This window comes from Pelophylax lessonae (genome assembly GCF_965119305.1).
Source record: "Pelophylax lessonae genome assembly, chromosome: 12".
Classification (NCBI taxonomy): Eukaryota; Metazoa; Chordata; class Amphibia; order Anura; family Ranidae; genus Pelophylax; species Pelophylax lessonae.
In genome coordinates this window covers 219,186,524-219,213,715 of record NC_138779.1, presented here as the reverse complement: position 1 = coordinate 219,213,715, position 27,192 = coordinate 219,186,524, and the positions used below count along the sequence as shown (strand labels likewise).

General features: G+C 46.1%; 1 protein-coding gene across 1 annotated transcript in view; it reads right to left on the bottom strand.

Annotated features, from left to right (window-relative positions):
* ARHGEF10L (Rho guanine nucleotide exchange factor 10 like) overlaps positions 1 to 27,192 on the bottom strand; it is a 146,912-nt gene that overhangs the window by 40,075 nt on the left and 79,645 nt on the right. Inside the window, exons 9-19 of the mRNA XM_082273488.1 lie at positions 22,858 to 22,966; positions 19,771 to 19,880; positions 17,268 to 17,345; positions 15,525 to 15,704; positions 7,829 to 7,945; positions 7,464 to 7,556; positions 6,569 to 6,742; positions 6,046 to 6,191; positions 3,859 to 4,037; positions 3,668 to 3,783; positions 2,669 to 2,802 (exon numbers count right to left, since the gene is read on the bottom strand). Of these exons, the coding sequence (XP_082129614.1) occupies positions 2,669 to 2,802; positions 3,668 to 3,783; positions 3,859 to 4,037; positions 6,046 to 6,191; positions 6,569 to 6,742; positions 7,464 to 7,556; positions 7,829 to 7,945; positions 15,525 to 15,704; positions 17,268 to 17,345; positions 19,771 to 19,880; positions 22,858 to 22,966 (1,436 nt within the window). The remainder of the gene's footprint in view (positions 1 to 2,668; positions 2,803 to 3,667; positions 3,784 to 3,858; positions 4,038 to 6,045; positions 6,192 to 6,568; positions 6,743 to 7,463; positions 7,557 to 7,828; positions 7,946 to 15,524; positions 15,705 to 17,267; positions 17,346 to 19,770; positions 19,881 to 22,857; positions 22,967 to 27,192) is intronic.

Below are 27,192 nucleotides of genomic sequence, written 5' to 3'. Positions count from 1 at the left end.
GGTCATGTTTCCTCCTGCGTGCTTGACTGTAGGGTTGGTCATGTTTCCTCCTGCGTGCTTGACTGTAGAGATGGTCATGTTTCCACCTCTGTGCTTGACTGTAGGGTTGGTCATGTTTCCTCCTGCGTGCTTGACTGTAGGGTTGGTCATGTTTCCACCTCTGTGCTTGACTGTAGGGTTGGTCATGTTTCCACCTGCGTGCTTGACTGTAGGGATGGTCATGTTTCCACCTCTGTGCTTGACTGTAGGGATGGTCATGTTTCCACCTCTGTGCTTGACTGTAGGGTTGGTCATGTTTCCACCTCTGTGCTTGACTGTAGGGATGGTCGTGTTTCCACCTCTGTGCTTGACTGTAGGGATGGTCATGTTTCCACCTCTGTGCTTGACTGTAGGGTTGGTCATGTTTCCACCTCTGTGCTTGACTGTAGGGATGGTCATGTTTCCACCTCTGTGCTTGACTGTAGGGATGGTCATGTTTCCACCTCTGTGCTTGACTGTAGGGTTGGCCATGTTTCCACCTCTGTGCTTGACTGTAGGGATGGCCATGTTTCCACCTCTGTGCTTGACTGTAGGGTTGGCCATGTTTTCACCTCCGTGCTTGACTGTAGGGTTGGCCATGTTTTCACCTCCGTGTTTGACTGTAGGGTTGGCCATGTTTCCACCTCTGTGCTTGACTGTAGGGTTGGCCATGTTTCCACCTCTGTGCTTGACTGTAGGGTTGGCCATGTTTCCACCTCCGTGCTTGACTGTAGGGATGGTGTTCTTAGGGTCATAGTCAGCATTTTTCTTCCTCCAAACACAGCGAGACGAGTTAATGCCAAAGAGCTCAATTTTGGTCCCATCTGACCAGAACACTTTCTCCCAATCCTTCTCTGAATCATTTAGATGTTCATTGGTGTTACTGTACATGTGCCTTCTTGAGGTAGGGGACCTTGTGGGCGCTGCCATGGTGGCGTATTGTGTCACCAATGGTTTGTTTGGCGACTGTGGTCTCAACTGCCTTGAGATCATTCACAAGCTCCTCCCGTGTAGTTCTGGGCTGATCCCACACTTTTCTCATGACCATCCTCACCCCATGAGGCCAAATCTTGCATGGAGCTCCAGACTGAGGGTGATTGATGGTTATTTTGTATTTCTTCCATTTGTGAATATTTGTTTCAACAGTTGTCTCCTTCTCACCAAGCTTCTTGCTGGTGATCTTGTAGCCCCATTCCAGCCATGTGCAGGTCTACAATCTTCTCCCTGATGTCCATTGACAGCTCTTTGGTCTTCCTATGATGGTGAGGTTGGAATGGAAGAAAAGTGATTCTGTGGACCGGTGTCTTTTATACCCATAATGAGTTGTCATAAGGAGCTCCTTGTTACATTGACAGGACTAATCTGTGTACCACATGAGCATTTACTGTAGCCAGTCTGTGGGAGCCAGAATTATTGTTGGTTGGTTGGGGATCAAATACTTATTTTACTCACTGAACTGCAACTCCATTTATAACATTTGTATTGTGTTTTTTTCTGGATTTTTGGTTGATATTCTGTCTCCATCATATAAAATTCTCCTATGATAAAAAATATAGACCCTTAATTTCTTTATAAGTGGGCAAACCTACACAATCTGCAGGGGATCAAATCATTTTGCTCACTGTAGTGATGTCATCACAGGGTTTCTGTCCTTCTCTATGCAACGTGAACAGACCCTGGCTGGTGGGAGGGACGGGCAGGGGGCAACCTCCCTCAGTACTCCTCTCGTGATTTATAAATGACGAGGTGTGAATGTCAAAATCGCAGAAGGCACATTTTGAGATGCCATTCATTTGAACGGACCCTAAAATTTTGACGCAGTTCTGCCGTGAATCGGGGGCTACTTCTGGGCGACAAGCATTACGCGATGCGGGTTGCCGCGATTGCAGCGCGACAATACCGCACCTCAATTTTAGATGCCATTCAAATGATCGGCGTCTCAAATGTGCGTTCTGCGATATGTCAATCACACCTCCGCACTTTGAAATCGTGAGCAGAATGGCGGCAAAAACGCTGAGGTGTGAATGCACTCTTAGTCCCGATGCAGGAAATGGGAGGAGTTATGCAAATATCAAAATGCCTTGATGGGTGGGTGTCAGCTTTGAAGAGTGGGTGTTCCTAGGCAGGCTGTATTTGCGTAGGTAACACCCACATGTGATGCCACGCCTCCATTACTGACAAAATTGAAATCCAATGAATGAAAGGGGCGGGGCCAGGGACAATCAGGCTAGGGAAGAAAGAGCTAAATGAAGCTAGAGAAATCCTCTTTATGGATAAACCAGACCCAGCTGCCTCCTCCCCTCCCATCCTTCCAACCACAGAAGACTACGCCCCCCCAATTAAAACCCAATGATAGGGGTGGGGCCAAGGATAATCAGGATAGGTAGGAAAGAGCTGGGTGATGCTGGGGAAATCCTCTATATGGATAAACCAAACCCAGCTCCCTCCTCCCATCCTTCCAACCACAGAAGACTCCACCCTCAACCTCAAATTAAAATCCTATGCAAGGGGCAGGGCCAGGGACAGTCAGGCTAGGGAGGAAAGAGCTTGATGATGCTGGGGAAATACTCTATATTGATATATCCTCCCCTCCCATCCTCCCAACCACAGAAGACTCTGCCCCCCCATCTCCCTAGCCACTCCCACTCACTTGTCTGATTTTCGGGGCATCTGGAGCTGCAGGCGGAGGTGACACTTGTTGGCAGACTGGATTTCCTCCTCTTTCAGCCGGATGAGCCTCTGGAGACCTAAACACCAATCCTGGGCCACCGTCATGTTCAGGTTCTGACAGAGAAGAAGAATTCAGGAAGAAGTCAGGAACGACTGATAATTATAGCGAATAAAACACCAGCCGTGTCTAGAGAAAGCTGACTGTTTTTTTTTATTTGTTGGGGGGGGGGGGGAAATTATTGAAGAATGTGCAGATTGCAACATCATGACCCCGCCTCTCCACCTCGTCCAATCAGAGAATGCCTTGCCTCATTGAGGTAAATGCAAGGCGCTCTGTGGATGGCACGCGTGGCGAATGGGCACCCGCCTGTGTTCCCTATACAGCAGGGAACCCGAAGACAGCGGCAATCATGGTAGTAGCAGCAACTACTATCCCACAGCTACGGGATATGTATAGTCACACTGATCCAAGCTGCAACAATGTAACTTTGCAATACAATTTCATAGCTGGAGGTCAGCTCTAAGTGGCTGAGTACAGGAGGAGCGCTGGTCTCCTTGATGGACAAGGTTCAGTAGTCCAGCTATTAGAATTTAGTGTAGACCGCTCCTCATCAATAGGGGCTTCCTAGGGAGTCCCCGGAAAAGGCCGGAGAATAAGTAAAAGATGGGAATGCCACAAAAGGATTGGATGAGTCTAGTCAGGGTCTTTATGGAGATACAATGTGACAGATTAGAAATCCAACACGTTTCGGGGGCTCACTAGTCCCTTCATCAGGGCTGGAAAATGAGACACTATCAAGAAATGCTAATAAATATCAAACAGATAAAAAATGTGAAAAAAATAAATGTTTGACTCAACTTTACACCCGGATTCTACAGATGGGTGGCTTTCATTATACTGATGGATTCATTGAAAACCAATTTGGGCTCCAGCCAGTGCTCAGTGAAGGGAGGGGGGGGGGGCACATATAGAACTCACCTGATAGGTGCCATGTAGGGTGCTGATGAGCTGTGTGATCTGCTCCACCACCTCCAGGTCCTTCTTGACGTCCTGCAGCTCCTGGTACAGCCGAGGAGACCCCAGGGACACTTTATCTGAGAGGACAGAGATAGGGATGGGACATGTGCTCCGTGCCGGTTCTCCTATTTGGAGAGGTGTAGGAGACTTACTCTGACCAGCAGAGGGCGACTGCTTCTTGCTAACTGACTGTTGGCTTGTTGCTGTCTCTTTCTCCATCACATTCCCTTCTTGTCCAAATTCTGCCACATGGAGCTGGAACAATGCCGCATTCCACTTCAGCACGTAACGAGGTCCTAGCGGGACCAGATTGCCGATGTCCGGCTGTCCCCTGGTCAAAGGAGAGAACAGAGGTGAGGCCACGTAAAGGGAAACCATGCTGTATTTTCAATTTAAAAGGTTGCTCTATAATGATTAGGGAACCCCTGTCAGGTTTTAAATTGTTGTCTGTGTCCCCTCTGGGGAGGTTCTTATTTGTCCTGATCACCATGGCCACAGGTGTAGCATTCTGTTATATTATAAATCTGCCACTAGGTGTCTCACCACTGAGATACCAAGTAATTTGGAACACTTCTCTTTGTTCTCTTTGATCTTAGAATAGTGAGACATCTAGTGGCAGAACTGCAGCATAACATGTTTATTCTACCTTTGTTATTACATTAGTTAGACATCTAGTGGCGGAACTGCAGTATAACAATTTGATTCTCTGGTTATACAGTAGTGAGACATCTAGTGGCAGAACTGCAGTATAACACTTTGATTCTCTCCTTGGTATTACAGTAGTGAGACATCTAGTGGCAGAACTGCAATAGAACATGTTGATTCTCCCTTTAGCATTACAGTAGTGAGACATCTAGTGGCAGAACAACATTTTGATTCTCTTTTTGGTATTACAGCAGACATCTAGTGGCAGAACTGCAATATAACATGTTGATTCTCTCTTTGGTATTACAGCAGTGAGACTTCTAGTGGCAGAACTGCAGTATAACATTTTGATTCTCTCTTTGGTATTTCAGCAGTGAGGCATCTAGTGGCAGAACTGCAATACAACATGTTGATTCCCTCTTTAGTATTACAGTAGTGAGACATCTAGTGGCAGAACTGCAATATAACATGTTGGTTCTCTCTTTGATATTACAGTAGTGAGACCACTAGAGACAGAACTGCAATATAACATGTTGATTCTCTTTAGTATTACAGTAGTGAGTCATCTAGTGGCAGAACTGCAATAGAACATGTTGATTCTCTCTTTAGTATTACAGTAGTGAGACATCTAGTGGAAGAAGAGCAGTATAACATGTTGGTTCTCTCTTTGGTATTACAGTAGTGAGACCACTAGAGACAGAGCTGCAATAGAACATGTTTATTCTCACTTTAGTATTACAGTAGTGAGACATCTAGTGGCAGAACTGCAATATAACATGTTGGTTCTCTCTTTGGTCCTACAGTAGTGAGACATCTAGTGGCAGAAGTGCAGTATAACATTTTGCTACAACAGGGAGCCAAAGTCATGGCAAATCCAAGATGTGAGAGTTGTCACCAAAACAAGAATAGAGGGAAAATTCTTCCTGCAACAGCTAAGAAGCGATTTTCCTCACTTTAGACATGTTTCCGATCACTTCTTGTTGTGTCTCTGGGACAGGAAGTGAAGGGAAATGACCTCAGTGGGGACATAAGACAACATTTAAAAAACATGCAGAGGTTTGAACTCTTCCACACCCCATCCAAAAGTAACAAAGTTCTATTAGAAAGGAAAGGTTTTTTTTTCCTAAGATTTGATTAACCTATTATAAGTTATAATAATAATGTTTATTAAAAGGGGACCTGTCAGAAAAGGAACCCAGTGCCATTGACTTTGTTTTTGAAGGTGCAGGAGGGATCTGCTTTTATTATTATTATTATAATATATTATATATATATATATATATATATATATATATATATATATATATATATATATAATATATTTTGTCTATTATTATTATTATTATTATTATTATTATTATTATTATTATTAATAGTCATAAAATGATAATATATCAAACTTATTAAAATCATAAAATAGTAAAATATTCATTAATAAAATTTTACTATCCTCATTTTATTACAATTGTTATTATTAATAATAATAATTAAACAAATAGTAAAATAATATCCATTATTATTAAATATTTTACTATTATTATTATTCAGGATTTATATAGCGCCAACAGTTTGTGCAGCATTTTTAATCAATGTATACCAATAAACTGAAAACCAATAAGAAGAGGGGACTTTGCCGCAGTCTGGGGCCCCATGTAGAAGAGTCCGGGGCCCCCTTTCCTGCGGGATATACTCACTTGAAGTTGATGTTGGCGCACACCAGCACGTCGTTCAAGAGGAAGAGTTTGCGTTCCTTAGATTTAAGAAGTTGTCCTTTCTCCCCGTACACCATCTCGGTGAGAGTCTCGCATAGGAGAAGCTGATGCTGTCCGGAGGTCAGACTCTGCAGACAGACAGGGAGAGCTAAACACAGAAATCCCAGCACAGAGAAGAGACAACATTTGATGTGAAAGTGCTCTGCTGCCACCTGCTGGACATTATGGATACCTACAACAAAATATCCTACAGACAGCCATCAGTAAAGCAGTATGGATTTAAGGGGGATAACCATAAACTTTATATTTGAACTGCTTTTTTTTTTTACTATAAGTGATCAGCATAAAGAGAACTTGGCTTGGTCACAACTTGGCTTTTGCAAGTAAAAGTAATCATGTAAATGATGGAACAAAGAACAAACATTAAAAACTACAGCAAACCGATCGCATCATCCGTCAGTCTTTGTTCTTCCTTTCAGTCTCCGGTGTCCCCAGGGGGTCTCACCTTATGGAGGGTGCTCCTCTCATTTATACTCTTGCACAGCTGCTGGATTTCCGCCACCTGGTCGGCGAGCCACTTCTGTTCGTTAAGCTTCTCCGCCAGAGTCTCCAGCTCGGTTAGAGCCAACTGCAGCGACAGGCGGTCCGGGTGGCCCCGCGGCGTGTTCTTCAACATGTCCTGCCAGAGAGATGACCAGCAAAGGGCCCAGAGTAAGAGAGAGGAGAGGGCAGGGACCTGGATGATTCTGGGGGATTAGCATAAAGTACAGCAGGGGCCCAGGGGATTCCGGGGGTTAGGCATGCAGTACAGCAGGGGCCGGAGGGTTATGGGGAATGGGAATGCAGTACATCAGGGGCCCAAAGGGTTCTGGGGGATGGGCATGCAGTACAGCAGGGGCCTGGAGGATTCTGGGGGATAGGAATACAGTATAGCTGGGATCTGGAGAATTTTGGGGGATTGGATTGCAGTACCACAGAGGCCTGGAGGATTCTGGGGGATGGGCATGCAGCATGGCTGGGGTCTGGAGAATTCTGGGGGATGGGAATTCAGTACTGCAGGGGCCTGAAGGATTCTGGGGAATGGGCATGCATTACGGCAAGGGCCTGAAGGATTCTGGGGGATGGGCATGCAGTACAGCAGGAGCCCAGAGGATTCTGGGGGATGGGAATACAGTATAGCTGGGGTTTAGAGATATCTGGGGGGGTTGGGGATGCAGTACGAGAGGGGCCTGGAGGATACTGGGGAATGGACAAGCAGGGGAATGGACAAGCAGTACTGCAGGGGCCTGGAGGATTCTGGGCGGTGGGAATACAGTATAGCTGGAGTCTGGAGGATTCTGGGGGATGGGCATGTAGTATGGCAGGGGCCTGGAGGATTCTGGGGGATGGGCATGCTTTACCTGCAGGAGGAGGATGAACTGGGGAAACCTCTGGATGGGTTTTACCATCAGCCCGTAAAGTGTCACCCGGTCCGGACTCGCTGCTTGTTTCTTCTGAAAAGGACACAAATTATTGCTTTGAATTTGTAGAAAGTAGACTGCTGGACTTTGCTGGCTATCTCCAATTTGATAGATCTATATCTTTTATTATTTTTTTCTTTACACTTTATATAAATATTATTCATATATATTTTTTTATTATATTAAAAAAATTATTATATATATATATATATATATATATATATATATATATATATATATATATATATATATATATATATATATATATATATATATAATTATTTATTTTTTCCACATCATCTCACCCTCAGGAACTCCAGGAAGGCCGGCTTGGTCAGACAGGCTCTCTTGATCAGGTTCATGGCGTTTGTGAAGTTATTGACGTATTCGCTGTACACATCCAGCACCATGGACTTGGAGAACTGGGATCAGGAGCAGAGAAGAGGAAACGCGTCAGCTTCAAGAAACTTGTATTATTATACACACATATATATATATATATATATATATATATATATATATATATATATATATATATATATATATATATATATATATATATATATATAGCTCCAACATATACCATCATGCTGTACTGAGAACGCTGAGCCAGTCACATCAGTCTCTGCACCAGAGGAGCTTAAACTCTAATGCCGCCCCCCCCCCCCATGTCACACACTATTATTATACATTTATATAGCTCTGACATATACCGCAGTGCTGTACAGAGGACACTGAGCCAGTCACATCAGGTTCTGTACCAGAATGGTTGTGTGTGCTGCAGCTCTCCCTCTCCAGTCACCAGGGGGTGAGGCGAGTTACCTGGCCCCAGTGAGGTTTGGAGGTTCTGGGGATGACCCGGGCGATGGTCCCCCTGAGGGATCTGATCTGCGATCCCAAACCACATCTTTACCTGAAGACCTTGGCTATGGCCCTAAAAAAGGGGAATCTACCCCCACTTTCAGATAGTGGGTTGCTGATCATATAAAGAGAATAAAGGAGGAGGAATAGCTGTTGAGCCTGAAAGCTGACTATGGGAAAAAGTAAGCTGTGCATGATAAAGCATGGAGCAAGAAGCGTTAGAGTCTGAAACCAGAGGTGAACGTTTTGGAAGACCCCATAAAGCGCCAGCAGAATCTGGTCAAGGTGTTGGAAGGAGAAAAGTGAAGCTTTCAAGGAAAAAAGTTCCAGAAGGAGGAAAAGTTCAGGAGAATGAGGGATGACTTCAGGGGGGTCCAGGATGCTGCCCCTGAAATCCCATCTACCGCAGGATCTGCTTCACCGGAGGAAAATGGCGGCCTCTGCCTCCTTTCCTCCCCAGCAAGCTGGAGGAACAGCACAGGAAAATGAGGAGGGCTCCTGAACTTTATTCAGAAAATGGAGACTCCCTTAAGCAGAATAACCTTTCACTTTTCAGCAGATTCTGCTGAAAAGTGACTGAGAAGCCATGCTTTGTAAAAACTGACAGTATGGACACCAGCATACAAAAGCAGCATGCAAAACAAAGATTTGGAGGGAAAAACTCCTGTGTCTGTTCAGGACTATGCAGAGAAGATGACTGCTGTGTCTGCAGTACTGGACTTTGCTGCTATGAATTCTATGTCTCTTGACAATGACTGTATTCTGCGACTCTGAATAGTCCCGATACACCACCCAGGGGGAGAGGTACCTGGAGGCTGAATTTGGCACTCCTGGACAAAGAGAAGGTGAGTCAATCCTTTGAGGTTTTTTTTCAGGCACAGGTATCTATCATGGACTTTTGCAGTAGTAAGTCAGAGGGGTGGGAGCTTACAAAACGAAGGATCGTTGGGTTTTTCAAGGCCATAGGAAGAAACAGCTTGAGGAGTATGTCATCTAACAGAGTTTGTGGAGGAAGCTAGGTTGGCTTGTGTCGAATAATGGAGATCCGGAGAGGATCTCGGAAGTTAAAAGTCTTGCTCATTGAGTGTCAATATGACAGGCATGCCTCTTTGGCTCTGGAAAGGGATTATGGGAAATATCAGTCGTCCAACCCTTACCAGAATTGCAAACAAGGTAGAGCAGTTAAGAAGACAGTTGTAGGCCTGGTTGACAGTACGGGTTCCTTGACCAAGTCCAAGTCAGGGATCCTGGAAACCGCCAGGTCAGATTATGCTGAACTCCTTGGCAGGAGGGACCTTAATCGGGCAGGCATGCCAGGTTTTCTGGATTCTATTCCAGGACTAGGAAATGGCAGTTCTCCGGTGAGTTTGGCAGAGGACATCACTGCAGATGAGGTGGTTAAGGCTATTGATAAGCTTGCCATTAAGAAGTCGCCTGGGCCAGATGGATTGACAGCCGAGTTTTACAAGCACTTTTAGGTTACTCTGGCCCTGTATTTGGTGGAGGTTTTTAATGGCTTTTGAGAGAGGATTCGCTCTCTCCCTCCATACGACAATCTGCAGTGATTCTTCTGTCAAAAGGGTAAAGAGTCTTCAAGAATTGAGATCTTGAAGACTCTTTCCCATGCGGATGGGTGGCCTAGGTATGGTCAACCCGGTGGTATTTTTTCTCTGATGTTTTTGAAACATAATTATGGTAACATGCTGGCAGAGAAACCTCCTGGGTGGGTTGGTATTTTTCCAGTCCTGGTTTAGGCCTTTTCTGCGAAGCTGGGAGAATGGTGGGCCAGTGAAAATCCTGAGGGTCCGACATGGTAAGCTCCCAACTTATGTTGCCCCTCGCCTGAAAATGTTTCGGCAGTGGCGAGTGAAGACGGAGAAAATTAAGTATTTTCCTAGGAAGGTCCTGGAGTGAAGGGTTGTTCAATCTGCCTTTAGCAAGCCACTGGCCTTGAGGGATTGCCCAGGCCCTGTTATGAGGGAGGGTTTGCATTTGATTGATCTGGAGAGAATCTCATTGAAGTTTCGGGATTTGGCCTGGCTCTCATTCCATGGCAGACTATGTGAAGGGCAACTTAAAGCATCGCTCTGCGGAGAACCATGGTTGTCCAAGAGTGGAGTGTGGCGGTGTGGAGGGGACGATGGACCATTTCTTGCTATAGTGTCCCTTCAATATAAAAGTCTATAAGCGAGCAGGTGGAGCTCTGGGTATCCCTTTACTTTCCCGCTTGTGTTATGCGGAGTGGTCGCACGGGTCCTTTGAGACGCATCGGGATTTTGATTTTAAGACCCTTTTTCTAGTTAGCTTAGGAGTCCGTTGCTTCACGTGGAATGCACGGTGTCAGGTTTACACTTGGAAAAAAGTCTTTCCTGTCAAGGTGGTGGTGCACGACATTCTGGGTGAGGTTGGGAAGATTCGGGGTCTTGAGAAGGACAGGTGGCGGCCGGGAGCCTGGACTAAGGCGTGGAGGAATGTCGGGTCCCCATAGCTGCTGTCTGTCAGTCTCTGGGTGTGAGGCTTTTCCTACCGTCCTTTCACATCCCCTGAGTTTTTAAAAGATTGGATATCTGGAAAAAGGCTGCATGCATGGGTTCAATGTGTAATAGTTTCTTAGCCTGAGGGGGAGTTAAGGTGGAGGTCAGGGCTTTGTTGTGCATTATAATAATAATAATAATATCATATATCTTGGTTTGTAGATTTGGTTCTGTTCATGTTTTCTGGCAAAAAAAAGCTAGTTTGTTTTTTGTTTTTAATTCTAAAGTAAGATACGTTGTGTTTGTTTATATATCATTTATTTATTCTGTGTGTGTATATATATATATATATATATATATATATAAATAAATATGTTTTTATTATGTTGTATGTTTGTAAGATTTTTAATACACAAAAATTTACACTCCAATGTCCCGCAACAGTCACACACTATTATTATTATTATTATACATTTATATATCTCTGACATATACCGCAGTGCTGTACAGAGATCACTGAGCCAATCACATCAGTCTCTGTACCAGAGGAGCTTACACTCTAATGTCCCCTCTGTCTAATGTGACAATCTCACAGCTCCAGGGTTTGCAGCTGGCAACAAAGGAACACAAAAAAGATTTATTTTCTAATCTTTGCACACTTCCCCTTTCCAGTATTGCACAATCGTGAAATCTGCGTCCCCACAGGCAGCTTCTTGCTTGTCAGACGATAAAACGCCTAACAAAAAATAAGAACAGGCCGAGCTGCAACCAACCCTGACATCACACACTATTATTATTATACATTTATATAGCTCTGACATACCGCAGTGCTGTACAGAGATCACTGAGCCAATCACATCAGTCTCTGTACCAGAGGAGCTTACACTCTAATGTCCCCTCCCCCACAGTCACATCAGTCTCTGTACCAGAGGAGCTTACACTCTAATGTCCCCTCCCCCACAGTCACACACTATTATTATTATACATTTATATAGCTCTAACATATACCGCAGTGGCTGTACAGAGATCACTGAGCCAATCACATCAGTCTCTGTACCAGAGGAGCTTACACTCTAATGTCCCCTCCCCCACAGTCACATCAGTCTCTGTACCAGAGGAGCTTACACTCTAATGTCCCCTCCCCCACAGTCACACACTATTATTATTATACATTTATATAGCTCTAACATATACCGCAGTGGCTGTACAGAGATCACTGAGCCAATCACATCAGTCTCTGTACCAGAGGAGCTTACACTCTAATGTCCCCTCCCCCACAGTCACACACTATTATTATTATACATTTATATAGCTCTAACATATATCGCAGTGACTGTACAGAGATCACTGAGCCAATCACATCAGTCTCTGTACCAGAGGAGCTTACACTCTAATATCCCCCCCCCCCCCACAGTCACACACTATTATTGTACATTTATATAGCTCTGACATATACCGCAGTGCTGTACAGAGAACACTGAGCCAGTCACATCAGTCTCTGTACCAGAGGAGCTTACACTCTAATGTCCCCTCCTCCACAGCCACATCAGTCTCTGTACCAGAGGAGCTTACACTCTAATGTCCCCTCCCCCACAGTCACACACTATTATTATTATACATTTATATAGCTCTGACATATACCGCAGTGCTGTACAGAGAACACTGAGCTAGTCACATCAGTCTCTGGAGTGTAAGCTCCTCTGGTACAGAGACTGATGTGACTGGCTCAGTGTTCTCTGTACAGCACTGCGGTATATGTCAGAGCTATATACATGTATAATAATAATAGTGTGTGACTGTGGGGGAGGGGACATTAGAGTGTAAGCTCCTCTGGTACAGAGACTGATGTGGCTGTGGAGGAGGGGACATTAGAGTGTAAGCTCCTCTGGTACAGAGACTGATGTGACTGGCTCAGTGTTCTCTGTACAGCACTGCGGTATATGTCAGAGCTATATAAATGTACAATAATAGTGTGTGACTGTGGGGGGGGGGGGGATATTAGAGTGTAAGCTCCTCTGGTACAGAGACTGATGTGATTGGCTCAGTGATCTCTGTACAGCCACTGCGATATATGTTAGAGCTATATAAATGTATAATAATAATAGTGTGTGACTGTGGGGGAGGGGACATTAGAGTGTAAGCTCCTCTGGTACAGAGACTGATGTGATTGGCTCAGTGTTCTCTGTACAGCACTGCGGTACATGTCAGAGCTATATAAATGTATAATAATAAGTGTGTGACTGAGGGGGGACATGAGAGTGTAAGCTCCTCTGGGGGGACATTGGAGTGTAAGCTCTTCTGGTACAATGTCCCCCCAGAGGAGCTTACACTCTAATGTCCCCCCACAGTCACACACTAGTATTATTATACATTTATATATCTCCGACATATACCGCAGTGCTGCACAGAGATCACTGAGCCAATCACATCAGTCTCTGTACCAGAGGAGCTTACACTCTAATGTCCCCTCCCCCACAGTCACACACTATTATTATTATTATACATTTATATAGCTCTGACATATACCGCAGTGCTGTACAGAGATCACTGAGCCAGTCACATCAGTCTGTGTACCAGAGGAGCTTACACTCTAATGTCCCCTCCCCCACAGTCACACACTATTATTATTATACATGTATATAGCTCTGACATATACCGCAGTGCTGTACAGAGAACAGCAAACTACACTTGGCTGGAATCCCCGAAGGAGCCGTCTCTGGTGCAGACAGAAGCGCGCGGCCGTCAAGTATGGCGGAAAACAATGCGGACATTTTATACATTTTTACAGGAAGATAAATATGAACAAAGGGAGATAAAAGTGACAAATGCGGCAAATAAAAAAATAAAGGAGTTTAATGGGAGACGATCGCGGCGAAGCGAACGTTACATTTAGCCGCATGCGGGCCGCCAACAATAAACGCTTTAATGTAACGCGCTGCGCCCTGATTTATCGAGCGGCGTTCGGCGGGCGGATGGATATAAATTTCGAGATGGAAAGATTTTTACGGCAACAGTGACTAAAATTGCCGTAAATCTTGTAATAATTGGGAGGTGCCGGATGGAGACGGCGAACGGGATGGGAGACAGATATGCATGCGGGGGGGAAGAGACGCACGGGGAGCTTTGTTAAAGCATCAATCCAGCCCAAAGTCATGTTTCACCTGTAGGGAGAGTCTGGTGGCTGGAGTCACCCGCTGGCACCATATTTGTTGTGGGCACTATCCTCACCCACCCAGTAGGGGAAGGCCAGGGCGCTCCATTCCCATTCATATGTAGTAAAATGACCCTACGTTCACACCTATGCATTTTTTTTTTTTTTTTTGGTGCGTTTAGCAGAAACGCATTACAGTCCGGTTAACATGGTTTCCCATGGATGTAGTTCACATCTGTGCGTTTTACGGCGCTGCGTTTTTCAGAAAGGGTCAGGGATTTTTTTTCTGGAGGAGGGGGGGCTCGCTCGTCCCCTCCCTTTCCTGACCTTCGGGAAAAAAAATGACGTAGGGTCCCCCCCCCCCCCAAATCCATACCAGGCCCTTTGGGCAAAATGTAAAACAGAGAATTGCTGGCAAAATAAAATCCGGGAAAAAAAAACTGCGTGGGGTCCCCCCTCAAACCCATACCAGGCCATTTGGGTCTGAAATAGATTGGGGGGCCTATGCCATTTTTGTTTTTAAATTTTGGCGTGGGGTTCCATCAGGAAAAAACGGCGTGGGGTCCCCCCTCAAAACGCATACCAGGCCATTTGGGGGGGGGGGGCTATGCCTTTTTTTTTTGGCGTGAGGTTCTATCAGGAAAAAAAAACAGTGTGGGGTCCCCCCTTAAACCCATACCAGGCCATTTGGGTCCGATATAGATTGGGGGGGGGGGCTACGGCATTTTTTTTTTTTTTTTTAATTTTGGCGTGGGGATCCATCAGGAAAAAAAACGGTGTGGAGTCCCCCCTCAAAGGCATACCAGGCCATTTGGGGGGCCTACGCCTTTTTCTTTTCTTTTTTTTTGACGTGAAGTTCTATCAGGAAAAAAAAAAAAAGTGTGGGAGTCCCCCCTCAAATCCATACCAGGCCATTTGGGTATGATTTAGATGGGGGGGGGGCCTACGCCTTTTTTTTTTTTTTTTTTTTGTCATGGGCTTTCATTAGGAAAAAACTGCATGGGTTCCCCCCCAAATCCAAACCAGGCCCTTCATGTCTGGGATAGATTTGGAGGGGAACCCCACTCCAAAGTTTAAAAAAAAAAAAAAAGTAATGGGCCCCCAAATCCATACCAGACCCCAAGGGCCTGGTATGGATTTGGGGGGGGGAGACCCAACGCCATTTTTGTTCCCCGTTTTTATTTTGCTGGCAATTCTTTTTTTTGTACATTCAGCTGTTAGCGGGGACAACCAGCTGTGTTGTGGGGAAAGAAAACCGCGCCTGAAAACTCAACATATACATGGAAGCGGCCATATTATCTCATTATATATGCAGGCTGTGAATTCTGTGCAGTGATAGTGCTTTACTGTTCCACAATACAGGTCTATCAGTCAGCCCCGACTGGTCTATTATTACAATACAATCTGGTTTTATCTCAGCAGCTGCTCAGAAATGGTGATAATTGCACTCAAAACAAAAGATACATTCTAATCCAGAGGAAGAAAATGGAAGGCGATATTTGGTGCGGCTCTTACCGAAGCCACGAACAGATCCCCGATCTTCTCTGTGGCGTCCCACTCCGGCACGCGCGAGGCCAGCGCGATCTGGAAGACTGAATGACAGTGCAGAATCTCCTTCACCCGCGAGAAGACCACCTGGCACTTGCGGGCGCTCAGCAGTTTGGGCTCCATCTCCATTAAGGGGTTCCGGTAGTCCTGGAAGAGGCGATGGATATGAGAATGGTGACAGGACAGGAGAATCCCCACCCGGTACTGTGACCTACTGCTGACCCCATTTGCCCTCTGTGTGTCCCCATTAGGGAGATTTTGCTCACTTCCTGTTCTGGTGACCACACAGGATATGGTGATAAATCTTTCCAATGGGAACACCCCAAGAAAATCAGACTAAGGATCTAATCTTGTGAATGGCCAATAAAAGGGAGGACCCACTTTAGGTTAGATCCTCTTGCCCTCTGTGTGTTCCCATTAGAGAGATTCTGCTCATGTCCTCTTCTGGTGACCACACAGGATATGGTGGTAAATCTGGGAGGAGAGTCAGTGTGACAATAGCGAATATTAATTTGCTATTGTCACACAACTGGGTGGGCTCGGGGGGGGGGGGTGCTCTGCGAACTGAGCCCACCCTTTTTTGAAGCCTATTAGAGACTCTGTAGATTAGGGGACCGGACCCATGGATGGGGGGGGGGGCGGCGCCCCTGAGCCCCAATGGACGGGCCACCCCTGGTCAGAGAGAATATGGTGTCCCTCCTGCAAGCTGCTTTACTTGGGACAGAAATATTTATCAAACAATATCCCTTAAGAAATCTTTGAAGAGAAATGAATTCCACCTTTTCAGACTGCTGGGACATTGTAGGAGTTTGTCTCAGACTGTTGCCGGATAGTGTGAGGTGGGGTGGGGTTTGTTATGTGTTTATTGTTAAGTAGGTCATTCCCATTCTTCTATTGTGTCTGTCTGTCTGCCTGATCATCTCTTGTAGAGGAGATTAATCTTGTGACCATTTTAACTTGTTATGGAACTATTGTGAGATGTTATGTGTTTATACTTATGATATCTAAGTCATGTACTTTGTTGCCAGATGGTTGTTTAATTGGCTGATTGTTTATAGTTTATATTGGCTGTTGTTTAGCTATGGTAACCACTTCAGCTCCGGAAGATTTACCCCCTTTATGTTATAAAGTGAGGCCCCACTGTTAAACGACGCAAACCAATCAAAATACGCTTATTGGGGTTTTTTTTACCAAAAATATGTAGCAGAATACCAACTGGCCTAAAATGATGAAAAAAATAGAGATTTTTAATTTTTTTTTTTTTTTTTTTTTAATGGGAATGTTATATAGTAGAAAGTGAAGAAAAAAAAAAAAAAAATATATATATATATATATATATATATATATATATATATATATATATATATATATATATATATATATATATATATATTTATATTTATTTTCCCACAATTGTCGCTCTTTTTTGTTTATAGCGTTAAAAAAAAAAACGCAGAGGTAATCAAATACCACCAAAAAAAGAAGCTCTATTTGGGAAAAAAAAAAAAAAAAGAAGACATAAAATGTTGTGTACAGCATCACACAACCACGCAATTTTTAGTTAAAGCAACGCGGTGCCGTATTGCAAAAAAAATGGCCTGGTCATTAAGGGGGTAAATCTACCAGTCCAGAAGTCGTTAATAAAACCAAACTTTGGCTCTAATCTTGTGAACGGCTGATAACAGTGATGACATCGTGGGTAATACCTACCTTCAGGACGCGCTGTAAGGACTCCACATAGCTGCGTTCGCTCTGCACGATAGAGGTCAGAATGTGACGCCGCAGGACCTGCAAAATCAGAACAAACTTTAAGAAAGGAGTTACAAAGTAGCGACAACGTCATACAAAGTGCAGCAACCCCCGAGAATCCACTCAGCTCAGGGAAAGGTCAGTGCTGATTGGCTACCGAGGGTTGTATTTGCTTTGTGTTTCGGGTGTGGGCGAAAAGCGGTGAGCCTGTATAGAAGTAACATTTTTAAAAAAATAAAAAAAGGTAGGAGGGGCAATTGACTGCAAATATAAAAAATGTATCTATAGCCAAAATTTTTTGTTTCAACTTCGGATTGTTGAGGGAAGGGTTAATACCCTAGTCAATTTTTTGGTGCGCCCCCTTGGGGAGATTTACCCTCACTTCCTGTTCTGCACACACACAACAGGAAGTGAGCAGAGATCTCTCCAAAGTGAAGAGATTGAAATGACATTTTTTAAAGCACTCTGAAGGCCAATCAAAGGTCCGGCCCTAAATAAAATAAGCAGGGACCAGAGAGAAGGATCAGAAAACCAGAGGATCAGCAGAGCTGGGGGTTACTACTGAGTGGGGGGATCAGCAAAGTTAGGGGATACTACTGAGTGGGGGGGATCGGTAGAGCTGGGAGTACTAATAAGCTGGGGATCTGCTGAATAAGGGTACTAATAAGCTGGGGATTTGCTGAATGAGGGTATCAATAAGATGGGGATCTGCTGAATGAGGGTATTAATAAGCTGGGGATCTGCTGAATGAGGGTATTATTAAGCTGGGAACTTCTGAACGAGGGTATTAATAAACTGGTGATCTGCTAAACTAGGGTATTAATAAGCTAGGGATCTGCTGAATGAAAGTAATAATAAGCCGGGGATCTGCTAAATGAGGGTATCAATAAGCCGAGGATCTGCTGAATGAGGGTACTAATAAGCCGAGGATCTGCTGAATGAGGGTACTAGTAAGCTGGGGGTCTGCTGAACTAAGGTATTAATAACCTGGGGATCTGCTGAATGAGGGTATCAATAAGCCAAGGATCTGCTCAACGAGGGTACTAATAAGCTGGGGATCTGCTGAATGAATGTATTAATACGCTGGGGATCTGCTGAAAGAGAGGTACTACTGAGCATAAGTTCTACTAAACCCCTTTAAAACAAATAGAAAATCTCCACACACAGGGCATTTGCCAGGCTTCATTGAAACATTACAGAAGCATCAAAAACACATAAAAAAAAAAAGCACGTTGAAGCGGTCGGCACTCGGATTCGGTTAAAGTTGTAAATGAGCCCTAAAAGTAAGGAAAACATTTTTGATACACTTCAATAAAATCTCCAGAGCTCGGCCAGCGAACACTTCACTTGAAGTTTTTCAGATCTTCTTTAGTCTTCTTTAGTTTGTTTTGGATGGATGAAGTAATCATTGAGATTTAACAAGTTTTTTCCCGTTGTCTGCATTCCCTTCACTTCCTGTCGTAGAGTAAGAGATTTAAAAGAGGAGGGGATCCCCCTACCCTGACGTGGCTAGTCACAACCATACATATTTGCATATCCCATCAATGGTGACACTGGTCACCGGAACAAAAAACACCGGAACAAAAAAGAGAGGGTGAAGACAGTAACGAAGACCTGACGGATATACCCTGGAGGGATAAGCTAAAGAGCAACATGGAGGTCTCGGCTAAAGAGCAACATGGAGGTCTCGGCTAAAGAGCAACATGGAGGTCTCGGCTAAAGAGCAACATGGAGGTCTCGGCCAAAGAGCAACATGGAGGTCTCAGCCAAAGAGCAACATGGAGGTCTCAGCCAAAGAGCAACATGGAGGTCTCAGCCAAAGAGCAACATGGAGGTCTCAGCCAAAGAGCAACATGGAGGTCTCAGCCAAAGAGCAACATGGAGGTCTCAGCCAAAGAGCAACATGGAGGTCTCAGCCAAAGAGCAACATGGAGGTCTCAGCCAAAGAGCAACATGGAGGTCTCAGCCAAAGAGCAACATGGAGGTCTCAGCTAAAGAGCAACATGGAGGTCACACAGTTCATCAAGGAGTCTGTGTAAAGTAGGTTTTTTAATATGGGGGGTGTACCAACACATGACCGACCACACCAGCCTGCAGATGGCCCTGTATTTATCCCAGTGTTAGTATTCTGGTCACAGTGCCTGTTGTGTGGGAAGGGTGGTTGGGAAGGTCTCCTGATATCCAGGACCTCACTGATTGGCTGGGGAGGCTGTAGCACGTTCAGACCCTGGTCAAGTTTCTTAGTTTCCCCACTAGGGAGATTTGACCTCACAGAAAGTGAAGGGAAATCTGCTTGATAAGGACACAGCTTGGAGTGGTCAACGCCAACAACAGCCAGCATTAAAAAACCCTGGACCTTCAAGGCTTGCTACATCAAAAAAATGTTCTCACCTTACCCTGATCTATTCAATTCTAAATTTTTGGCCAGCATACATTAGGGAATGGTTTGAGTTTTGGCACGCACCTGCTGGGCACTGAGCCCCTCCGGCATGGGTCCGAGTTCGGATGGGGGGTTCAGCTCCAGGTCCAGCCCGCTGACTTCCAGGAACCCCATTTCCTCCTCTTCTGAATCCCCTAAAAGACAGAAAACATGAGAATATGCCTTGATGATGATCTTCATCCCCCAGGAAAAGAGGATCGGTTACCGGAAGAGATGCTCTCCTCTGTGATGCTGTCTCTCTGTGTCACCGAATTCCTGGAGCATCGCCTCCGGAGCCATACTGCAGAACTCCGGGGACGGCGGCCCAGTACAAACCTCAAGGACATGTCAGAGCCGGGTGCATAGGGTGCTCAGTGCCAGGCTGGGTGTGACCAACACTGAGGTTTTCGGTGGTTGTGTCTGAGAGGAGGGAGGAGGGGACTGTGTGTGCTGACTCCGATTCTTTCACTCGTGGGTCACTTCCCTATTCACATAGAGCTCAGTGCTGACTGCACTGCATCCTACAGATACAGGGAATCCCTACATTACCCCCAAAACTCCAGGACTGTAGAAGGGTAATGGCACCATGACCCTTGTTTATTCCCAATATAAGTTTCAGAAGATTTACATATTTATCAGACTTCTCTGAGCAATTTAAAGAAAAGGAAACAAATATATTCCTAGAGTGCAAACAGCAAATCACAAATGAAGCCACATTATGAATACAATGTTACTTTTAGTTGTCAATATTCTGAATGAGGATATCACATGCAAGGTTTCATTTAGCAGAAACAAAGTCCATATGCCAGCCAGCTTCAATGGATAAAACAATACCACTTTTTTTATACAGATTAAAATTAATTAAAAGAGCATCCACACAGGGATAAACATATCATAAAAGTTCATCGAAGTCCGACAGATTCTATTTGTATTCATTGCAGTGACAGCTAAAAGTTCCCTTGTATACAGACTGAGGCCCAGTTACCTGGGAAGGACACATTGGAACCATCTTGGCCCTGTTCATGCCTGACCTGACCTATTTGAAGCATCACCAGAAGCCTTCCAACTCCCAAATTGAGACTTCACCAGAAGCCCTCCAACACGCCATATGAAGCTTCACCAGAAGCCCTCCAACACGCCATTTGAAGTTTCACCAGAAGCCCTCCAACACGACATTTGAAGCTTCACTAGAAGCCCTCCAACACGACATTTGAAGCTTCACCAGAAGCCCTCCAACACGCCATTTGAAGCTTCACCAGAAGCCCTCCAACACGACATTTGAAGCTTCACCAGAAGCCCTCCAACACGACATTTGAAGCTTCACCAGAAGCCCTCCAACACGCCATTTGAAGCTTCACCAGAAGCCCTCCAACACGCCATTTGAAGCTTCACCAGAAGCCCGCCATTGGAAGCTTCACCAGAAGCCCTCCAACACGCCATATGAAGCTTCACCAGAAGCCCTCCAACATGCCATTGGAAGCTTCACCAGAAGCCCTCCAACATGCCATTGGAAGCTTCACCAGAAGCCCTCCAACATGCCATTGGAAGCTTCACCAGAAGCCCTCCAACATGCCATTGGAAGCTTCACCAGAAGCCCTCCAACATGCCATTGGAAGCTTCACCAGAAGCCCTCCAACATGCCATTGGAAGCTTCACCAGAAGCCCTCCAACATGCCATTGGAAGCTTCACCAGAAGCCCTCCAACATGCCATTGGAAGCTTCACCAGAAGCGCTCCAACATGCCATTGGAAGCTTCACCAGAAGCCCTCCAACATGCCATATGAAGCTTCACCAGAAGCCCTTCAACATGCCATTTGAAGCTTCACCAGAAGCCCTCCAACATGCCATTTGAAGCTTCACCAGAAGCCCTCCAACATGCCATATGAAGCTTCACCAGAAGCCCTCCAACACGCCATATGAAGCTTCACCAACAGCCTTCCAACACACCATTTGAAGCTTCACCAGAAGCCCTCCAACACGCCATTGGAAGCTTCACCAGAAGCCCTCCAACATGCCATTTTATGCTTCACAAGAAGCCCACCACTATGCCATTTGAATGTGACTGTTTACTAGAAGCCCTCCAACATGTGATTTGAAGCTTCATCAGAAGCCCTTCAAAGCATTTCCTTTTTTTAAAGCTCAGCTCCAGGAAAAGTAAAAGTCCTCCCATGCAGTGGGGCGGTGCTCGTACTGCAAGGATTAAATGCTTGTTTAGTCTAGGGCAGGGATATGCAAACTGTGACCCTCCAGCTGTTGCAGAACAACAAGTCCCATGAGGCATAGCAAGGCTCTGACAGCCACAAGCATGACACCCAGAGGCTGAGGCATGATGGGACTTGTAGTTTTGCAACAGCTGGCGGGCCACAGTTTGCATATCCCTGGTCTAGGGGATGGTAAAAGCAGTTTTACTTACCTGATCCTCGGCTCCCCCAGCAGTTGATGCTCCCCCATGCTCTGGCAATTGACTGTCCCTCTGTGTCCCCACGTCCAATGCAGAGCTTTGGTTCTTGATGACATCAGAGGACCTTAAACTGTTCAAACATAGGGAAGGCTGCAGTAACTGGCCTAGCAGTATGCAGGAGCCTCGGGGCATACGATCAAGTAAGTATAATTGCTTTACCTAGTCCCCTAGACAGAAAAAAGCAGTAAGCCCTTGCAATGCGGGTGAAGCTTTAATGGTGCCCATTCACACCTGAGCGTAGTGTCGCTTGAAGCTTGTCACTCCAAAAAGGACATGAGCTTCTTTTTGGGAAGTCACATGTTTTGCTTCCAACAGACTTCGATGTAACTAACTAGTTTGATTTTCTGAATTGCTTTTTTTTTTTTTGCCACATCCTGGCTTGTGAAGCCCTTACTCCGAAATCTGTGTTATTTCTCAAAGCTGTTAACTATGCCATGAGATCTCATTTTTAACATCCCGATGGAATTTTACAGTCCGTGCTTGGATCTGATTAGTGACTAAGATAGCACAGGAAGTTCTAGGGTCAAATCCTTTAAATGAGGCTAAATGTCATTCGATCCCAAGAGAAGATTATTTTTATATTAGCCAATACAAAAATAGTTTATGTTAATAAAAAAGAAAACAGAACCACAAAAGATCCTGTGGGATCTCAGGCCGGTCTATTGTCTCACCTGTCGTTTCTTTGCGGTGTAGAAAAGTTACTTTGCGCATGACTGCGATTCGTGTCTTCTCCAGGCCGTCCTTGGTACCGCTACGAGCTGCTTTCATGAGCTGAGTCATCTGTAGGGAATAAAAAACATTGTTTCAATCACAAGGCTACATTGTGCCGGTAAGAGTAACTTGAGGACAGGAAAGCAGCCAGGCACAGATAGGTATGAGATGGGAGGACACAATGTCAACCAACCAGAAGAGAGGGGGCACCGTCATCCAAACAGAAAAGAGGGGGCGCCATCATCCAAACAGAAAAGAGGGGGCGCCATCATCCAAACAGAAAAGAGGGGGCACCATCATCCAAACAAAAAAGGCACCATCACCCAACCAGTAGAAAAGGCGCCGTCATCCAACTAGAAGAAAAGGCACCATCACCCAACCAGTAGAAAAGGCACCATCACCCAACCAGTAGAAAAGGCACCATCACCCAACCAGTAGAAAAGGCACCATCACCCAACCAGTAGAAAAGGCACCATCACCCAACCAGTAGAAAAGGCACCATCACCCAGCCAGTAGAAAAGGCACCATCACCCAACCAGTAGAAAAGGCACCATCACCCAACCAGAAGAAAAGGCACCATCACCCAACCAGTAGAAAAGGCACCATCACCCAACCAGTAGAAAAGGCACCATCACCCAGCCAGTAGAAAAGGCACCATCACCCAACCAGTAGAAAAGGCACCATCACCCAACCAGTAGTAAAAGGCACCATCACCCAACCAAAAAAGGAGACTCCATCACACAACCAGGTACCGTAAGAGAGTGCTACGCCCCACCGGCTTTTATCAGGGCACCACAAAGTCTGACAGACATAGAAATGGGGGAACCTTTAGATGGATGTTGGAGAAGAAGACAGTCACACCTTTCTGGGTTCCACAGAAGTGACAGACATGTAGCCAGGTATCAGAAAAGTGGACAGAGCCACACAGCTGGGTACCAGAAAAAAAGGGCAAGGCAACGAACAGCTGGGTACAAGAGAAGGGAAAGAGCCACACACAGCCGGGTACAAGAGAAGGGAAAGAGCCACACACAGCCGGGTACAAGAGAAGGGAAAGAGCCACACACAGCCGGATACAAGAGAAGGGGCACAATAACACACACAGTCGGGTACTAGAGAAGGGGCAGAATCAAACACCACTAACTACTACAGAATTACACACAGGGGCAAAGACACACACACATATGTACAAAAGAGGAAAGCAGAACCCCTCACAGCCGGGTGCCAGAGAAGATACAGACAGCCGGGTGCCAGAGAAGGTACAGAGCCACACACAGCCGGGTGCCAGAGAAACTACAGAGCCACACACAGCCGGGTGCCAGAGAAACTACAGAGCCACACACAGCCAGGTGCCAGAGAAACTACAGAGCCACACACAGCCGGGTGCCAGAGAAACTACAGAGCCACACACAGCCGGGTGCCAGAGAAACTACAGAGCCACACACAGCCGGGTGTCAGAAAAGGTACAGAGCCACACACAGCCAGGTACAAAAAGGGGCGGAGCCACACACAGCCGGGTACAAGAGAATGGGCAGAGCCACACACAGCCGGGTACAAGAGAAGGGGCAGAGGCACACACTGATGGGTACAAGAGAAGGGGCAGAGGCACACACTGACGGGTACAAGAGAAGGGGCAGAGCCACACACAGCCAGGTACAAGAGAAGGGGCAGAGCCACACACAGCCAGGTACAAGAGAAGGGGCATAGCCACACACATCTGGGTACAAGAAAAGGGGCATAGCCACACACCTCTGGGTACAAGAGATTGGGCAGAGCCACACATAGCTGGGTACAAGAGAAGGGGGCAGAGCCACACATAGCTGGGTACAAGAGATTGGACAGAGCCACACAGAGTCAGAATCCAGGGAATAGAGCAGTGCCACAGAACTGCACTGACAAGGAATAATAAAACATGAATGCCATCTAGGACTGCAGAGAAGAACAGGCACAAACTGATGGCACAGAGCAGTGGAAGGATGGTGATGGACGTACACGGAAGATGAAAATCACATTCACATGCAGCGCTGAACATGACTGCAGAGCTCTCCAGAAGCGAGCGGGCGGAGGAGTGCAGTACATATGGCGGCAGAGTGCCTATGGCTCCCCCGGGCCTTATTATTAAGTTTACTATCTATCTGTGATGGATCATTAAGTCATTAAATTAGGTTTTACTTGTCAGACATAATGAAGAGATCTGCACCAGGAACCTCGAGTGATTTATTTACACGTTACCAACACTGCGACACGCATTGCGCGAGTCACATGACCAGAGCTGGCATTTTCCAGTGTCAAGGCGATACCAAAACCCTTCCAAGTCCTCCTTACACAGATCAGGAATAATTTTGTTTTGATTTTTTTTTTTGTGGATTTTGTTTATTTTTTTTTTAATTTGCATCTTAAAAATTGGAGTTTCTCTACAAATATTTGTACTGAGCGTAGAGCAATAAAAAGCAGCATTAATGCGCGCCATTTACAACTGGTGCCGGATTATCAGGATAAAAATGAGCTTTAGTGAGGCCAGAGGCCAGTCTGCTGCAAAAAAATGAGAAATAAAAACCTAAAACTCTGGAAATTCTATCACCCCCACCCATCAAGCTGCAAAAGCCCTTAAGGCACCATATACAGTGCTTATGGCATGCTAAAGTGGCCTCTCAGTCAAAATTACTGACACTTCAGCATGCATTAATGTGTATTTTAACAGGTAATGGATTTCAGCATTCCAGTTCTTGGTGGTGGCTGCATTACTTTTCTTTTTTTCTCCCTTGTTCTGACCCGGTGATCCTGCCAGTAACACACTTCCTGTCCTGGGAGGACAACACTTATTTATTGTACTGTACATTCCGAGCATCAGCATTATCACCCCAGACTGTTCTCTTAATTTAAAATTTAAAGAAGGAGGGAGGGAAGGAGGAAGGTGAAGGAGCGAGGGAAGGAGGAAGGTGAAGGAGCGAGGGAAGGAGGAAGGTGAAGGAGCGAAGGAAGGAGGAAGGTGAAGGAGCGAAGGAAGGAGAAAGGGCGAGGGAGCGAGGGAAGGAGAAAGGGCGAGGAATGGAGAAAGGGCGAGGAATGGAGAAAGGGCGAGGAATGGAGAAAGGGCGAGGAAAGGAGAAAGGGCGAGGAAAGGAGAAAGGGCGAGGAAAGGAGAAAGGGCGAGGAAAGGAGAAAGGGCGAGGAAAGGAGAAAGGGCGAGGAAAGGAGAAAGGGCGAGGAATGGAGAAAGGGCGAGGAATGGAGAAAGGGCGAGGAATGGAGAAAGGGCGAGGAAAGGAGAAAGGGCGAGGAATGGAGAAAGGGCGAGGAATGGAGAAAGGGCGAGGAATGGAGAAAGGGCGAGGAAAGGAGAAAGGGCGAGGAAAGGAGAAAGGGCGAGGGAAGGAGAAAGGGCGAGGGAGCGAGGGAAGGAGAAAGGGCGAGGGAAGGAGAAAGGGCGAGGGAGCGAGGGAAGGAGAAAGGACAAGGAGCGAGGGAAGGAGAAAGGACGAGGGAGCGAGGGAAGGAGAAAGGACGAGGGAGCGAGGGAAGGAGAAAGGACGAGGGAGCGAGGGAAGGAGAAAGGACGAGGGAGCGAGGGAAGGAGAAAGGACGAGGGAGCGAGGGAAGGAGAAAGGAGAAGGAGCGAGGGAAGGAGAAAGGAGAAGGAGCGAGGGAAGGAGAAAGGAGAAGGAGCGAGGGAAGGAGAAAGGACGAGGGAGCGAGGGAAGGAGAAAGGACGAGGGAGCGAGGGAAGGAGAAAGGACAAGGAGCGAGGGAAGGAGAAAGGACAAGGAGCGAGGGAAGGAGAAAGGACAAGGAGCGAGGGAAGGAGAAAGGACAAGGAGCGAGGGAAGGAGAAAGGACAAGGAGCGAGGGAAGGAGAAAGGACAAGGAGCGAGGGAAGGAGAAAGGACGAGGGAGCGAGGGAAGGAGAAAGGACGAGGGAGCGAGGGAAGGAGAAAGGGGAAGGAGTGAGGGAAGGAGAAATGAGAAGGGGAAGAAGAAAGACAGGAGAAAGAAGAAAAATAAATAAGGAAGGAGGGGAAGGGGAAGGAGAAGGAGAGAGGGAAGGGGAGGGAGAGAGGGAAGGGGAGGGAGAGAGGGAAGGGGAGAGAGAGAGGGAAGGGGAGAGAGAGAGGGAAGGGGAGGGAGAGAGAGGGGCTGGAACCAAATCAGGTGAGCTGAAGAGGAACAGAGGTGTGACCGCCTCAGTCTCCAGCTGCTCCTTCACTGCCTAGTCACCAGGCTGGGTGTGGGGAGAGGACATTGTTGTAATCCTAATCTGTAAGCAGTGCCACACACCTGGCTGTGCGGCAGAGCTGTGT